The following is a 17,579-nucleotide window of genomic DNA, read 5'->3' as shown; positions in this document are numbered from 1 at the left end:
AAATAATAATAAGAATAAGAATAAGAAGAACATACACGAACATAATTGATATAAATGATAATAGAATATTAAAAGCAAAAGTAATTGTTATTTTATAAATTACTCATTATTATTATTATCATTATTACTATTATTATTATTATGATTATTATTATTGATTTATTCTTTTCTCTATTATACTGAAAATAAAAGTTTTATGAAACGCGTCCTAAGAGGTTCCCGTAGTTTTGGGCGATACCATTTAAAACGAGGGTGTTTTTGTTATTTGGGACTGACTCGGTCAGTCTATTTCTCATTAGTATAAGCAACTGAGAAACAGTTTCTAAGTCTAAGTGTAATTTGTACGCAAATTCGCACGTTGGAAATCATAAAACAGCATCATAAATACATTTACTTGTTTCTTTACAGCGTATTCCCAACTAGTCGAAATGGTTTGAACCTGGAGGTACTAGGGAAGACTTGTAAAGCGAAATCAAGTCCGTGACAGCGGAGAAAGCTGACTTTTATAAAAGTAACTACTGTACAGAGGTTGGTAGCACTTTCACGACTTTTCTTGACCTGAACGTGCTGTTCTGTGTGACTGTAGCGACATGTTTTGCTGAGCTGTCAGAGTGACTGTGCTGAAACTACTAAGATGACAATTTGCTAGTGATAGCCAAGCTACCGTTAGCTAGCTACTAGCCGGCTAGTGGCTAGCTGTTCCCTAGAAATTGAATGGCACTGAGCAGGAAGAAGAAGTAGCATGTTAGCGAGAAGCTAGTTAGCCTTTTAGCTCGCCAACCTATTTTGGGATTGTCATTCCGCTAGCCAGCAACCTTTAGTTAGCTACGTTTGGTAAGAGGGGTGTTTATCAAGCGACTGTAACGTGTATTTATCCGAGACGAGTAACTGTGTCCAATAAGTAGCTAGAACCAAAAGCTGTCATGACGCTGCAGTGTTATTTTTGTCTTTAAATGAACTGTTACAGCAACACGGGGCCTCCGTTTTGGTACACGATGTAATGTGAGTTTTCTGGGACACACCTGAGTGTTCATTGTGTTCTTGGGGGGCGTTGTTGCTGTGGAAATGTTGGGTACTTCACGGTGATGAATGTTTAGATGCATTCGGTAACCCGGAGCTTCGATAACGACAATTTGAACAGAGGTTTCAGGGCAAACTTAGATCTTCTTACACTGATTTAGCTTAAGTGTTAGTTTTGTTTTGTGTAGTTTTCAATAACGTAGTATTTTTAGCCCTATTCTCAGTCTGAAACGTGCATTTGGTTTCCTATTACCATGCATTTAATGTCAATTATACTGTAAATAATCGACTTTCTTTTCCTTGACACTCTGTTCTAACACAACATTCTAACTTGCTAGTCTTAGGCATTGTCATAGGACTTATAATGGTCCTCTAAATTAAAAGAGGAATTGCAAGGTCAAGGTTAGGTTATCTTTTTTTATTCCCACCACCCCAAATGCATTTTCATCTAGTTTTATTTTGCTATAATTACTTATTTATTTTTTTTAGGGTGAAATAGAAGCTGTACCATGTCTTTGAAGCCGCGGGTGGTGGATTTTGACGAGACATGGAACAAGCTACTAACTACAATCAAGGCTGTTGTGATGCTCGACTACGTGGAAAGGGCTACGTGGAATGATAGGTTCTCGTATCCTTTATATCGCAGTGTTTCATAATGCAACTTGAAGGTTAATAAAGGGGTTTAATATGATTTTAATTTCCTGAATTTTATTCACATATAGTTTGAAAAGCTTCAGCAATTGTTATAAATCAGACAAATTAGATCATGTGACGCATTTGCGTTGGACTTTTTTGCATAAATGCGGCAGTCAAGGTCATCTCACGCTGACCATTGCCTGCTTGGTAACCAAACTATATAACATAATTGTCGTAAATAATCACAGTCAGCATTTGTTACTTGTGCAATTAACGACGTGTTCATCCTGAACTCCCAACTCCAGCGATATTTATGCCTTGTGCGTTGCATACCCAGAGCCTTTGGGTGAAAGATTATACACAGAAACCAAGGTTTTCCTCGAGAACCATGTCAGGCAGTTGTACAAGGTAAGAACTCGCCGAACCCTTCGCTGCTGACCTGTTCATCTCCAGTTGTGCTTCTCCTGCTCTTAACACCTTCTGTACTCATTTGTGTGTGTGTGTGTGTGTGTGTGTGTGTGTGTATGTTTTTCTTTTCTTTTCTTTTTTTTTCTTTTTTTAGAAAGTCCTGGAGTCAGAGGAAAAGGTTTTAGTTATGTACCACAGGTACTGGGAAGAGTACAGCAAAGGAGCTGACTACATGGACTGCTTGTACAGGTGAGATGCTGCTGTATACAGAACTTAACGTTCCAGTTTATTTTTAAAGGAAATGTTGTGATGTTGCATTGTCTTTAGAGATTCACAAATCAGAAAAATGTTGCTAGAAAACATTTTAGCCTCTATTTAGCCAAATTTTAGGATTAAGCTTGTTTTCCCACTAAAAAAAAAACCGCTGGATGTTTGTGGGATTTAAAAATGAAAGCAAAACAAACTTGAGCTGTAAAAAGAAAGATATGAATTATCTACCTGACAACAGTTTACTTTTCATTGAAAGTCATCTATCTCGAAAAAGAAACCATCCTTCTGTATCTGCTGCATTGCCACAGAGCCAATTTTTTTATTTTTTTATCCATTTTTTGAGCTGCACTCAGGGACCACACAAAATGATTCCCAAGACCAAAAGTGGGCTCCTGAGGCCGCACTTTGGTCACCCCTACTTTAGAAGATGAAGCTGTTCACTCCAACTCTCTTGAGATTTCCTAAAAGTTTGCCGATATGTCCAAATCCAGCAATTTTAACCACTTTACTGATATTGAAAGTAAGACTTTAAGCTATTTCCTGTAAGTAACAAGTTCCACATTGAAGGTGACTGTTGTTACTGCAACCTCCAAACATGATGTGTTCATTTACTGGAAAAAGACCCAGAGTGTTTTGAGTTCCCTTCTCCTGTTAGTGTCACTTTTTCATCATAAACAGTCAGCTTATCACTTTGTTATCCTTAATCATTTATCAACTTAATTTAGTCTTTTTTTCGCATGTTTATGGGGTTTTTTTTTTCACAGAAATACACCTGCTCAGGTGTATTTCTGAACCAGCACAGATTTTCGTCTCAGCTGCCTAAACACAGAGGGTGTCACTTTTCTCTTTTCAGAAGCAACAGTAATTCTGCCATTATGGTTTTTATTTATTAGTTGTTTTTGTTATTGCTTTGAAAACGACCCACGCCAGCAGACGCATTGAGTGTCCCGATTTGAGTCGGTGTTTCTTTTTAAAGAACTTTCAGGTCTATTTTTATTTGTGTTTTTTCACAAGAGTGACTGTGCATCTAAATGCCTGTTATTTATAGTGCTACCTCATAACACTGTAAGTGGCTCTCTGTGTGGGGATCAATTTGTATTATAGAAAAAATTATAATTTTTATGTGCTATTTTTTTATTTTTTTGACATCATACTAAATGTCTTTGATATTTAGCATAACAGAGGCAGATAGCACATCTGTGAAAACGTCATGCAACTTAAAGTGGTCATGTTCAGCCAATGGGGATCAGCTTGGTGGCTGGGTACAGTAAATTTGAAAATCAGATTAAATATGGTTACCATGTGCAGTTTAGAATTTATAATCACACATTTCAATTACGAGACGTCCATTTCATATGGGAATGTTTTTCAAGACTAATATTTGTGTTTGTGCAGCCATACATTCGCCTAAATAAAATAAGATTTTTTTAAAACCATAATCTTTATTGGTATTACAAATAGTACAAATGTACAACAAAATATCACGATAAAAGTACGGTTAACGACAGTCGCGCCACTTTTGCCAACTTTGTCGTATTTAGTGACTTTTCAGACAAAAATAAAAAATCGGAATCGGCAACATCGATGATCATTCAGAAAACCGCACCCCTACTTAGAAACTTAATGCTTGTCCATGTCAAACAGCAGAATTTAACCTTAACCTTTCACACTGGTTATACCTTGAAACCAGTAGCACAAACACCCTGCTTGGTCTCTGAGTTTACTGGAATCCGTTGGAAAGCAGCTACCAAAACAAGACTTTTATTTCTGTTTTTCACTGGCGGAAGAAAAACAAAACTAAAACATGCAGTCACTGATTAAATCAGTTGACTAATGTCATCATTTTACGCCTGTCCCCATGCTGTCCAGGTATCTGAACACACAGTTTATCAAGAAGAACAAGCTAACAGAAGCAGACCTGCAGTACGGCTATGGGGGAGTGGACATGAATGAGCCGCTGATGGAGATCGGAGAGGTACTCACCCATTCTTCCACATGTAGCTTATTGTTTTTTGGTCTCTTTTGTGTCTCCCACTTGATTGAGATCACATGAATTTATTTGTTATTTCTGTTGTGAGACAATAATACAGTGACAAAATGCTGTCTTGTTATTGCAGCTGGCTCTAGATATGTGGAAGAAGCTGATGATTGAACCCCTGCAGGCCGTCCTCATCCGGATGTTGTTGAATGAAATAAAAAAGTGAGCTATCAAAAAAAATATATATATTTTTTTTTAAAACTTTGGTTCTCAAACGTACAACTGATGTGATTATAGTAGATTCTGTATAGAACTTTTAGTTTACGTTAAAAGCAATGAGTTTTGAGTGCATTTCAGCGACTGTTGTGCCAAAAAAACAAAAAAAAAAACAAACAAAAAAACATAAAAACATGTCTGCTCTTGTTTGCAACATTTTCGCACGAGTTGTATCAACAAATCTTTGTTCGCCCCTGTCTGGAAACACACGTCATGATCAGGTCTTCAACCTGTGCTGTCTTGCAGTGATCGCTGCGGTGAAAACCCCAACCAGAAGGTAATCCACGGGGTCATCAACTCTTTTGTTCATGTTGAACAGTACAAGAAGAAGTTTCCTCTAAAGGTGAGCCGACTAGCAAACACCCGTTCTCCCAGTCTGCACTGTATTCAAGCTTTTTTCTTTTTTGTAGTTGTTTTTTTTTTCTTTATATGTATATGGTGCCATTAAAAGACACAAGGGTCAAAATCCAGAGCTAAAAATGCGAGGTCTGCTAAATTGCTTGCACAGCGACGGAAATGAGCACTGAACATGCCAAAATGTTATTACTAGGTTTGTGCTGTGAACATGGAATTCACAACAGATGTTGGTAACAATCCAAGATATGTAAATCAGAACTGGAACTATTCCATAAAATACATACAGATTTAAGCTTCCAGTTTCATTCCTGTACTTGGGATAATCATTTTGCTGAAACATTCGCCCTTGTTTTATCTCCAGATTTCTTATCTCGTCATCCTTTTGTTAATTATTTGAAGTTTCCTGGTATTATATCTGGAAAGATGGAATCAAGTCATGCCCCCCCCAGCCCCTCCTCAAAAATTCGCTCTGAGGAAATTTTGAGTAAATGTTTGGTAATTTATTCACCAAAACATGGTGTTGAGTTGTGGTGTGAGTTGACCAGAAGAGATATTTTTTCTCAGTATTTCATTTACCATATTTTCTGGACAATAAGTCGCACCAGAATATAAGTTGCACAAGTCAAAAAATGTGTCATGAACACATTTTTTGTTCATGAAAAAATTAGTAAAAAAAAAAGGGTAAAAACACATGAGTTGCTCTTGAGTTTAAGTCACTGGACCAAATTATGAAAAAAATCTATGTACAGGTCATTATGTGGATCGCTTGTTTCCATGGAACCTGAAATTTTCCCCACGTACTGCACTTTATCGTACATATTCTCAATTGTTGGACAGATTTACTTTATTTCTGTTTATGTGTAAATTACTGACATCAGAAATAAATTTCATGTCAGTCATTCAAAGTCTATCTTCTGAGAAAAGACATTCACATATATTTTTGCCTATACTTGTTTTTCCCCCACTGTAGGATTCTGTTGATGTCTACAAAAGAATGTTTCTCAGTTGTATTTTTGTATTTTATTATTATTTTTGTTTATTTCTGTGTTGCAGTTTTATCAAGAAATCTTTGAAGGGCCTTTTCTGATAAAAACAGGAGAGTATTACAAACAGGAAGCCTCCAATCTTCTCCAGGAATCCAACTGCTCACAGTATATGGAGAAGGTAAGTCGCCGGAGAGAGAGAACGCGAGGCGGCTTTCAGCGGTCGAGTTTGAGTTCACAGTTTCTTAATGTTCAACCAGGCTGTTTATAATCTTGAGTATTAGCTCACACATTAAGCCACTAAAAGTGATATCACGGATCTGATATTGTGTTGACCTCTGATTTTAATTCTGTTCCCTTGATCCTCAGTTCCATTTCTTACCAAGGTGAACCTTTTATAGTGGATGACAGTAGGGCCGCAACTAACGAGTATTGTAGTAATCAGGCACTCTGACGATTAATTGGCTAGGAAAAGCTCGCACATTCCACAAATTTGTCATTTAATCAGCGTTTTTATAGAATATTAAAAATACATTAACAGAATGAGCAGCACAGGAAATAAACATTTTATTGACTAAAATGCAACAACATAGCATTCCTTTCCTGAATTTTAAGCTTAAATGATGTCACTTGGGGAGTTTTGGGTAAAACATATATACATACAAAGGTATATTTATCTTAAATGCAAAATGTGTATATATCTTGTACAGTTTTGGGTTAATTACTGCTCTGGACATGTTGCTCTTTCAGCAATTGGCCTTTTCTTTTTTTAGTCTGTATACTCCAGTCAATGATTAATTGATTGCTAAATTAGTTGACAATTACTTCAATCTTCCTGTCCAATCAGTCAGTGTGGAGTAAAACCAACATTTCATACAGCGACTTCCTGTGTGGACAAGCTCAGTGTTGTTGACTCATTTAAAACAACTTCTTGCTTTGAGAAGAAAAACTCTTCTTTCCCTATAAAGTGATGGGAAAACTTTTTGCATGTCTCTGCGTCGCTCTCGTCTTGCAGGTCCTGGGCCGATTGAAAGACGAAGAAGTCCGATGTCGGAAGTACCTGCACCCCAGCTCCTACGCCAAAGTCATTCATGAATGCCAGCAGAGGATGGTGGCCGATCACCTGCAGTTCCTACATGGGGAGTGCCAGAGCATCATCAGGCAAGAGAAGAGAGACGGTCAGTACACTTTGTGCTTTTTTTTTTTTTTTTGATGTCCTGACGCCGTTTGCGCGCCGCAGCCTCAGCTAACAGCGACTTGCGAAATGGTTTGTTCTGTTCAGACATGGCCAACATGTACACCCTGTTGCGGGCCGTGTCAAACGGGTTGCCTCACATGATCCAGGAGCTGCAGGTCCACATCCACAACGAGGGCATCAGAGGCACCAGTAATCTCTCTCAGGAAAATGTTAGTACTGCTCTACATGTTATGGGGGTTTTTTTTATCCTTCAAAGTGCCTTGCAAAAATTTGTTGTGTTTTTGATTTTTAGCCTTTTAACAGGAACCATTTCTGCTCCGTCTCCCTTTAGATGCCGACCCTTTTCGTGGAGTCCGTGCTTGAGGTTCACAGTAAATTTGTTCAGCTCATTAACACAGTCCTCAATGGAGATCAACACTTCATGAGCGCGCTTGATAAGGTACAAACCACAAATAGCTGTTGCCTCATTGCAGAGTGGTCTTTCAGCAGGTTGTTTTGTTTGCCTTGATTACAATTGTCTTTGTACCAATGTAATCTTTCTCGCTGTCTCTTTCTCTCTTGTAGGCTTTGACGTCTGTGGTGAACTTTAGGGAGCCGAAGTCCATCTGCAAAGCCCCAGAACTTGTGAGTACATACACATACACGGGAACTGTCATGTCGAGTTGTACGCGCAGAGCCTTGACCGAGTCACCCCCTTCCTGCTGCTATCTCTGTCCAGCTGGCAAAATACTGCGACAATCTGCTGAAGAAATCTGCAAAGGGGATGACGGAAAATGAGGTGGAGGACAAGCTGACCAGTTTCATCACAGTGTTCAAGTACATAGACGACAAAGACATCTTTCAAAAGGTACACAATGCTTTTTCTGCTAGAGTATACCCAACTGTGACTCAGTTTGAAGCTTTAAAAATATCCAAAAAGTTAACTCATTACATCTGGGTTTGTTTTTATTGTTTGTTTGTTTTTTCAGTTTTATGCCAGAATGTTAGCAAAGAGGTTAATACATGGTTTATCATTGTCAATGGATTCAGAAGAAGCTATGATCAACAAACTAAAGGTAAATAAACAGAAGATTTCTTGAGTGTCTAAACAAGCTTTTTCATATATTTTTTTTCTTCAGCAGTAGACTCTTGTGTAATGTGTCAATAGAGGTCATTGTAATTATGTGGATTACCTTATTTTAATGACATGACCTCATTTCTGTCCATTTCGCAGCAAGCTTGTGGCTATGAGTTCACCAGCAAACTTCACAGAATGTACACGGACATGAGCGTGAGCGCCGACCTCAACAACAAGTTCAACAATTTTATCAAGACGCAGGAGACGGTGGTGGACCTGGGGATCAGTTTCCAGATCTACGTATTACAGGTCTGCCATGAGGAAGCCAAAAACGGGCTGTTGAAAAGATGCCAGAAATATTAGTTTGTCTGACACGTTTGGCATATCGTCCGCTTTTTTGCAGGCCGGCGCTTGGCCTCTCACACACGTCCCCTCGTCGACGTTCGCCATCCCTCAAGAACTAGAGAAGAGCGTTCAGATGGTGAGCGGAGCTGCTGAGATTTGTACTTGTAGAGGAAGAAGCGCCTTCTGATCATCTGTCCGTTTTCGCCCTGTTTTGCAGTTTGAATTGTTCTATAATCAGCACTTCAGTGGGAGGAAGTTGACTTGGCTGCACTATCTCTGCACAGGTAACAGAAAACGATGGCAGATTTAGTAAAACAATTCAGCATGTTCTGGTTAAACTTAAAGAAAAAGACATAATAGCGGCGTTCTATCGTTTTAAAAACCCTTGTCGCAGCATGTCTGCACATCTTTAAATTAAGGCCTTAAATTCATTTTTAAAAAGTAAGCTTAGACTTTGACACGTCAATAACAGGTTTTAAACTTTGCCTTGCCTGGATTATTTAATCTCATATATTCAATGTATTTTTTGGGGGGTGGGCTTTGTTGTCAGGCAAAAGTTTGAGTCGCACTCAAGACAGTTGAAGCTACTTCTAGCTTTGCTAACATACTCTTTGCATGCTAGTTAGCTTTTTTGCATTTATGTTGGGCAATTGCAAATTTCTCACCAGTCGGCTAGATGAAGTTTCCATATTTATGTGGCTACACAGGTCTTGCATATCATTCATAACAGTCTCTAAAAATCTTAAATTTAAATTGGTTAGACCTACAGAAACTCTTTGTAGCTTTAGCCGAACACCTCACAACAACCTTGTGCAAATGTCATTGGACTCTATTTAAAAGTACTGTGACGAGAGATTCTGAACTTTGGTGTTATGCTTGTTACCCCTTCTCGCAGGCGAAGTCAAAATGAACTACTTGTCCAAACCCTACGTTGCCATGGTAACCACATACCAGATGGCTGTGCTTCTGGCCTTCAACAACAGCCAGACGGTAACGTACAAGGAGCTGCAGGACGGCACCCAGATGAACGAGAAGGAGCTGCAGAAGACCATCAAGTCCCTGATGGACGTCAAGATGCTAAACCATGACTTGCAGAAGGTCTGACGCAAAACGATGTTTGGCTAAAGTTGCTTTTTACCCCGAGATGGGCGGTGAGGTACACTCAGGTTTTGATTTCAGACAGTGAAAGTTGTGTACGTTTTCCCCTGTGCACAGGAGGAGATCGAAACAGAGTCGACGTTTTCACTAAATATGAGTTTCACCAGTAAACGAACAAAGTTCAAGATTACGACGTCGATGCAGAAAGATACGCCGCAGGTAAGCCTACTGCCGGACACCAGCCTGATGATAAACAGTCCGAGCGATAACCAACTGAACCGCCGCATGTCTGTAACGTTCAGGAGATGGAGCAGACGAGGAGCGCCGTCGACGAGGACCGCAAAATGTATTTACAAGCTGCTATAGTGAGGATCATGAAGGCGCGGAAAGTCCTCCGACACAACGCCCTCATCCAGGAGGTGAGTGGGTGGATAGGGTCAAGACCTTTTCAATTTGAACTGACACGATTTATGAACCTTAGCAGGGCTAAAGGTTAAACGTATGTGTCACAAAACAAAGCGATCAGGAGCGATCTGGAATCATTCACTCATTGTTCCAATAGCTCTATTACACTAGTTCTGAATTCTTTTCATTTCATCGTTGTTTGTAGCTCTTTTGATTGAGGCGTTGCATGTTTGGACAACTTTTCCCTCTGGTTTTGCATGCTGTGTCACTGGAAGGATTTTTTTTTCCTCTTCCTTTTTTTTTTTTTTCAAATACATGTTATGATGTGCGAGTCCAGTCAGTCAGAGGCCTCTTCAGATTCATTGCGAGATTGACTGCTACTGGAGATCCTTCCTGTCTGCAGCATCATCATCCGCAACGATTGTTTTGACAATGTTTGAGTGATATGATACAACATTTAATTATCATTTGGAATAACTTAAGTATTTTTGAGTTGAATTCAATTTAGTTCTAATATATTAAAAGCATACTTGCCTATCTAAGTATAATTGATGAGTTGTCTCAACCAGATTCCTTAAAACAGTAAATGTAAAATGTGAATAAACATACATTTTAATATATTTAAACATACTTTTAAACATGACGTATATCTGTGTGTAATTTCATTTCATTAAAATGAAATTACACTTCAACAAATAATTATTTTAGTAATCAATTATTCTGGCGATTAATCGAATAAAATAAATTGGCAAATTCTACACATTTTTCATTTAGCCACTTAAACCTTTTTTTGTACAATGTTAAAGATACATGTCAAAGATATAAATAAATCCCTTTTAAATTAAGAAAAACATTTTCTAGCCTAAAATGCAATGGCTTAGCATTTCTTTAGCGAATTTAAACCGGGTGAAGCTGAAAGTGGTTCAGATTGAACACTTTTGGATAAACATATTTACAGTCAAATGTGTTTTTATTATAAATCTGCAGTGATTTATGATATGATTTGCAATGTAATTAAGTCAAAAGTGTATTGTACACTTTTGACTTAATTACTGCTTTGGGTATTTTGTTCTTTCAGCAATTGACTTTTTTTTTTTTTTTTTTTGACTGGTTTGTATACACCAGTCAATGATTAATCGATTACTAGATTAGTAATCAATTTGTGGTGATTAGTCTGATTCATCACCTCATTCTTAGTATAAATCCAGCTGTTCTCTGAAGGTCTTGGAGGTTTGTTAGAGAAAATTAGGGAACAAAGAGCAACACGAAGACCAAGAAACACAGAGAGAACAGTAACAGTCTAAAAATCACCCAATGCCTTGTGTATTTTTATTTATTTACTTAATTCTATTTTTTTTTTTCCTTTTCTAAACGTGTTCAGGTAATCAATCAGTCCAAAGCCAGGTTCAACCCCAGTATCAGCATGATCAAGAAGTGCATCGAGGTGCTCATCGACAAACAGTACATCGAGCGGAGTCAGACGTCGGCCGACGAGTACAGCTACGTCGCGTAGGCCCCGGGAGCCGACGACGAAGGGAGCATCTCCACACAGAGACTCACCTATGAGACGGGTTTCAAATTATGAACAAAAACCACAGCAACAGACTCATTCATCTAATTTAGAATTTTGAACTGCAGGCTGTCTGCGACGATCAAAAGCAGGACTTTGTGCCTCCATCTACAAAAAAAGGAAAAAAAAAAGACTTGATGACATCATGTCAGCGCCAGACAGCTGGCTCACACCACCACTCTGATAGGCCCCTTTCCTGCCCTCGCCCATTCGAACCTTTCCCACTTTCTGGTTTTTAAACTGTTTACAGCATCACCAGTGCCACGCACCTGTGCGTCCAACGTCAAAAAGAACATGCCTCTCTAGCTGTTGGAAAAGAAAGATCAGACGAGCCTATTTGTTGAAAGAGTACGGAGGAGGGGGACAAAAAGACATATTGATGGCTACATATTAAACATGCTTTCTTTTCTCACGTTTGCAGTTGTGTGTTTTTTTTTTTCTTTCTTTGTTAAATGTACTGAACTTAGGAAAAAAAAAAATTGTAATAAAACTGGTATACTGACTATTGTTATCTTTCACATGTAAAGAGAAATGAGTGACAAACATGATCTTGCTGCTTGTCAAATAAATAAATAAAAACACTGAAAGCTTTTATGTAAATACCTGTAATATGTCCATTAGAGTTCTCACAGAATGTGGTTGACGAGTCTATGCTGCTGTGCTAAAATTAAATTATTGCTTAGTTTTTGTGAGAATGTAGTTGAGTTTTTCATCTTTTTGCTATTGTATCTGATTTACTTTACCTTAATAACGAGCCTCTTTCCGTTTTTATACTGAGTAATAAAAGGCTTTATCTAGTATACTGCCACCTACTGGACAGCTACTGCAGGTTTAATATCCTGAAAGTTAATCCTTACTCCCTCATAGTTTTAAAAAACATAAATTAAACTCGAAGTACAACTGTAAAGTTTTTAAATAACGATTTTATGTTGTAAAGTATTTACCGTAATAAGTGAGAGGTTTTTACCTCATAATATTTGAAAAAATGTCGGGAAAATTGTGGGAAAAACTGTTTTAATTCATGTTTGTCATTCAAATATTAAGTCAAATCATATCAACTTGAGTGGATTTTAAATACTCTGCAAGTACATTAATATAAGCAATTTTTTACGCACTTGACGTCCGCGTTTCATTGTGATTAGCGTGCATTTATTTGTCGTCTCGTGCTGAGTGCGCGTGAGCGTGTGAAAGGAGAAAAGCTAAAAGAGGCAGCTGTCCTTGGTGCTGACGTAAGCTTAAAGAGAAATAAAATATCAAGTCCCCAGTTTAGGACTGATTTTCTTCGGAAATTGTTCGTCTTTGAAGGGGATATTATGGTTAAATCTCACGGTATACATCTTATTTACAAAAAAAAATGGACATCAAAATGACTTCTCTGGTTGTATGATCCACTTTAAGGCGGGCAGGCGGTAGTGGCCTCGTGGCGCAACGGTAGCGCGTCTGACTCCAGATCAGAAGGTTGCGTGTTCAAATCACGTCGGGGTCATTCCTTTTCTCCTGTCGAAACAGACCACACTGAAATCCCTCGAATGCGCTTAATATTAATGGAAGATGCCGTTATAAAATATGCATAGTCAGATGCTACACCAAATGACTCAGATACTTGTTTTTCCATCCACATGCTCCTCTGGTTAATAATTATGAGCAACCAGGCCCTGTAGAGGACAAACTAATCACCTGGAAGAAGGTGGAATGAGACCCAAATTCGTGGTTGTATCATAGCGACATGAAATACTCCTTCAACACACTGTTTATTTCAGAACAAGTATGTGGAACGGCATCTGGTTGCATTTGTTAACCCATAAAACCTGAGGGCCGAAACAGTAACATCAACTCTCAACATTCACAGTGTGTAACATGCGCCCCAAAAACCACAAACAAGGCAGTTAAGGATTTTTTTCCCCCAAACTGTACTGAATCCTGAAAAGAAGACCAAGCAGAAAGAAACTTGAATCTAAACGCATACATTTGCTTCTCCTCGTGATAATCACAATTTGTAAATAAGAGCAAACCTCATGTGTTAACATTAAAATGTTGTCAAAACTGTAAACAGTTTTAAGGGTAGAAGATACACAAGATAAGACATGTCACAATTAAAAGCAACGACCAAATTTGCTTGTCTGTTTTTGGGCTTGACATGCTCCCGCCTCATTAAACGTTGAATGTTTTGGTGTCTTACTCAGGATTGTAGATTAACATTGCCTTGAGCTAATGATTTTTTTTTTCACGCAGTCGAGCTCCTGTAGCAGCAGCTCGTAGTGGAGCTCTGCAACCTGCTGTGCGAGCCTCAGCGTGTGTCAGGCCCTTCATTAAAGCAATGTCAGACATTGTCGAGTGTGTGGTTTTTTGTTTTTTAGAACCTCGATCCTTCAGGTTTTAAATCGCATAATCAAGCGAGGCACCTAGCCAACATAACATTCTCGCTTGAATGTTCTTGTACAGACTAAGCTGCTTCGTTCTGATGAACAACTGTATCAAGATGGGAGAAAAAAAAAAACTGAAGCAGTTGTCTTTCGGTTCGTATTTGATTAATTTCACACTTATTCAACAAAAAGCGTTAATGTCAATTAATGCAGCATGGAGTGGATACATTGTTTTTAGAGCAATGAGGACTGTATAAAAGTACATGTCAGTTTGTAGTTTCATGTTTGCAATAAAATCTTGAAACATGTATTTTCTGATCTATCACATAAAATTCATAAAGAAAATACAATGAATTTAGTAGTTGTAACTTGAGAAAACACGAACAGGTCCACGTGGTATGCATCCCTTCACGAGGTACTGCGGTTTCTCCTAAACTCAGAAACGTGTTGCCAAAGAGAGTTGCTGTCAAGTCACGTTTATTTGTGTAGCACCTTTCAGCAATGAGGCAGTTTTATGATCTTCTACATCATAAAAATATCATACGGTCACTAATTATGAAACAAACAATAAAATATTACATTTTGTCAGACAACATCATTAAAATTATCAAGCAAATACACATGAGGTGATCCACTTAACACTTATCAACGGCAGACCCCAACAGATGGGGTTTTAGCCTCGATTTGAATAAACTCAGTGTTTTGGCTGTTTTGCAGTTTTCTGGAAGTTTGCTCCAAATTTGTGGTGCTTCACAAGATTCCAGCCGTGCTCCTCCGTAAATACCATAAAGTCTGCCTTGAATCTGTCAACAACATGTAAGTTCTTGCAGCATCCGAAGTCCAGGAGCAACCGAACTTTGTTGCTCTTCAGTATTTTCTTGTCAGATCACATTTATGTTTGTGTGTGCGTGTTTAAGTTCGCTCATAGAAAATTTCCTTCCATCAAATGAACCACAAGGACTTCTTAACACCTTCTTAAATACTCAAAGCTATTGTCAGTAAAGGTACTTTCTACCTTTGGTAGAAAGCTGTACTTGAATCCGCGGGGCAACTTCAAGAAACTATTGCTTTTTTCTAAGTGAGTCAGTGTCAAAGCAGCCTTTGTAAGTAGTGACACCTCATAGAGTGATGTAAGCATGCCGTGACATTAGGACGCACTATGAACGAACGCCCATTCTTCAGACCGTGTTCCTGCACGCAGGGTAAACACCTCCATGACAGTCAGAACATACACAGAGACAGGCATTCGGTGTTTACGTCGTCTCCTTTGTAATGCCAGTCTGCTTTCCATGCGGGGCATGTCTGGAAATGTATAAACGAAGAAGGTGTGTTTCCCTCACTTCAGTAACCAGGGGAGGGTGGGGGTGTAAGTGGAATAGAAACATACATTCAGGATAATGAATACTCACACTTGTTTTGACATTTTATCACAAAAACCAGAGCAGGGCTCTATAACGACCAATCTTCAATTCTCTGTCAAAGATTTCTTTTCATTGCTAGTTTTAGTTATTCCCGAAGGCAGATTTCTTCATTTGGGAGGCCTAAGGCAAAACACTGGCATTGTTTGAGTCCTTATTTCTCTGAAAACAAGCAAAACAGCAATCTGTGCCATTACAGAAACTGTAAAATTATAATAAGTGATATTCACTCTTTACTGATGGTTAAAAAAAAAAACGTGCACATATTTAAGGTGTTGTTTTCCTATTGAGTATTTTGCTCCCAGTCACCACTAGGTGGAGTTAGTTGCATAAAAGTGAAAGCAGGTGTGTTGCTGTACGTCATCGTCAAGATCTAGGAAGAAATAACCTGTGGAAAGAGTTCAGCTCAGCTTCTCATGCATTTCCTGTCAAATTTAAAAGCGTCATAGAACTCATAGTATTTGCAAACGAGCATACCATAAAACAAATCTTCCTCCAGAGTCACATTTATCAGTGTAGATACAGTTGAGGCAGAATTTGTTAGATTATACCTCTGCAGGCTGAACCCTGGCCACTACAAACAGAAGAAATAAGGAAGTCACAGAGCATGGTCTAAAGTTATTATTGCAATAAACAAAGACATCTGACACCAGGGAAACACTCGGCGCTATCTTAGAAACTTTGGCCCACGTGACACCCTGATGCCTGTGCTAACACTACACGGTTTTGGACCTGCCTTGTCCATACTGAGCCGACGTTCATGTTCATTCATTTGGACTACATTGGATCATAAAGAGTCAGAGCTGCAGGGAGCGAGGGAAGCTCCACAGAAAGGTTTCAGCTTTTCTCTGTAAATTGGGTCATACGTTTTATCTATCCTTTGGCATAGTCCTTATCCAGCTATGCAGGTCAATAATTCATACTCAGTATAATTCCTCCCATTAGTAAGTGCTCTGATCTGACGTTACAACTGCAGATAAGACACCCAAAGTCTTTCTTGTTTGTTAAAATTGCTATTTATGCAGCAAGTTGAGTGGAGTTTATTATGTAGGCATTTTGTATGTATTTGATATGGAAATGGCTTCACATTAGCAAACATATTCTCATGTTTAGGCTTTTTATTTTTTTAATGGGGACCAAAGTGAAAATAAAATGTTCTACTATGTTACATCCTCCCCTCAAATCACATTTGCAGTTCCTTGAAAAGCATCACACCCCTTTGTCCTTTTATATTTTTCCACTTTACAACAACTAGCTAGTTAAATGTTTACAAGGTGCATAGTAAGGTATATTAACATATATTTGGCGTGTGCACTATTAAAATAGGCAGTTGTAAACATTTTTTTTGTGACAGACTCAAGTATTTGTGGATCTGAGCTGTTCAAAGGCGCCTTTAAAATACCCCTGAAAATACTAAGGATTCAATGTACATCAATACACTTTTTATCTAAACTATTTCATTGTTGCTTAGTCCACATGTTCAGGGTTCTTGTCTTGTGAAAAAAGTCTCAAACCACTATACTTCCTCTATAATAATGCATATTTTGGTATTAATTCAATACCAAATAAATACAGGGGCCGTATTGCCAATGTTTTTATTATTTAAGTTGATGTATCATCAAACTTTTGTCCTTAAGGTGTAGAAAATACTTTTTAATAACATATTAATACAATCAGCAGAAACTGCAAAAAAACCCCCCAAAAAACCCCGAAGTATCAATCTTACCACGCTAATATTGATCCTAAACTAACTAAGTATCAATATTATCGTTTTTTGGATCGATCCGACTGCCTCTATTTCATCTCACCTAACCAGAATCCCTGCACTCCCATTTTTTATTTTTGCCGTCTTTACATGTCTTGAACTAAATTGAACTCAATTTGACTTATATTTGAAACCAGTCAGGTTAAAAGAAGAAAAAAAAAGTGTAGTCCTTGAAAAGATGAATTGTACTACGTCAGATGTTTCCAAGAAATAAGACTCCAAATGTGCATTACAGTTATAAAACCAAACATTTTTGACAAAAAAAAAAAAAAAAAAAAGTTTGGTATTTAACACTTTTAAAAACAACAGACTCTAAACTAAAAGCAGAAGTGTAAAAGTGGGATTTCATAGACGGGTGGCTCTGCCTGCGAGTACATTCTTCGTGCCTGCTCGAACATGTGGCTCTCACGTAGTGTCAGTTGTCAGCTGTGC

At 38.3% G+C, this 17,579-nt stretch overlaps 1 protein-coding gene and 1 non-coding gene across 4 annotated transcripts; both read left to right on the top strand.

The window, feature by feature from the left end:
- Nucleotides 1-293: 293 nt before the first annotated feature.
- cul2 (cullin 2) lies at nt 294-12,201 on the top strand. 3 transcript variants are annotated; one of them, XM_008438267.3, is made up of 21 exons: nt 294-528; nt 1,510-1,648; nt 1,962-2,064; nt 2,219-2,313; nt 4,204-4,309; nt 4,452-4,534; nt 4,835-4,931; nt 5,999-6,109; nt 6,944-7,106; nt 7,211-7,335; nt 7,458-7,565; nt 7,691-7,750; nt 7,845-7,973; nt 8,095-8,181; nt 8,340-8,492; nt 8,587-8,664; nt 8,746-8,812; nt 9,424-9,626; nt 9,744-9,845; nt 9,929-10,045; nt 11,413-12,201. In XM_008438267.3, the coding sequence occupies exons 2-21, from the start codon at nt 1,530-1,532 to the stop codon at nt 11,542-11,544; spliced, it is 2,238 nt and encodes a 745-aa protein (XP_008436489.1). In that variant the 5' UTR covers nt 294-528; nt 1,510-1,529; the 3' UTR covers nt 11,545-12,201. The 3 variants fall into 3 exon arrangements, with proteins under 3 accessions (XP_008436489.1, XP_008436490.1, XP_081458162.1); XM_008438268.3 differs by lacking the exon at nt 294-528 and adding an exon at nt 581-1,002; XM_081602036.1 differs by lacking the exon at nt 294-528 and adding an exon at nt 1,401-1,422.
- An 814-nt stretch (nt 12,202-13,015) lies between these two features.
- trnaw-cca (transfer RNA tryptophan (anticodon CCA)) lies at nt 13,016-13,087 on the top strand. The gene has a single exon. It is a non-coding gene; the product is annotated as a tRNA-Trp (tRNA).
- The last annotated feature ends 4,492 nt before the right edge of the window (nt 13,088-17,579 follow it).

The sequence above is a fragment of the Poecilia reticulata genome, chromosome 20, assembly GCF_904066995.2.
Source record: "Poecilia reticulata chromosome 20, P_reticulata-male-v2, whole genome shotgun sequence".
Lineage (NCBI taxonomy): Eukaryota > Metazoa > Chordata > Actinopteri > Cyprinodontiformes > Poeciliidae > Poecilia > Poecilia reticulata.
Note: the sequence above shows the minus strand (reverse complement) of the source record. Positions and strands in the feature narration are given on the sequence as shown.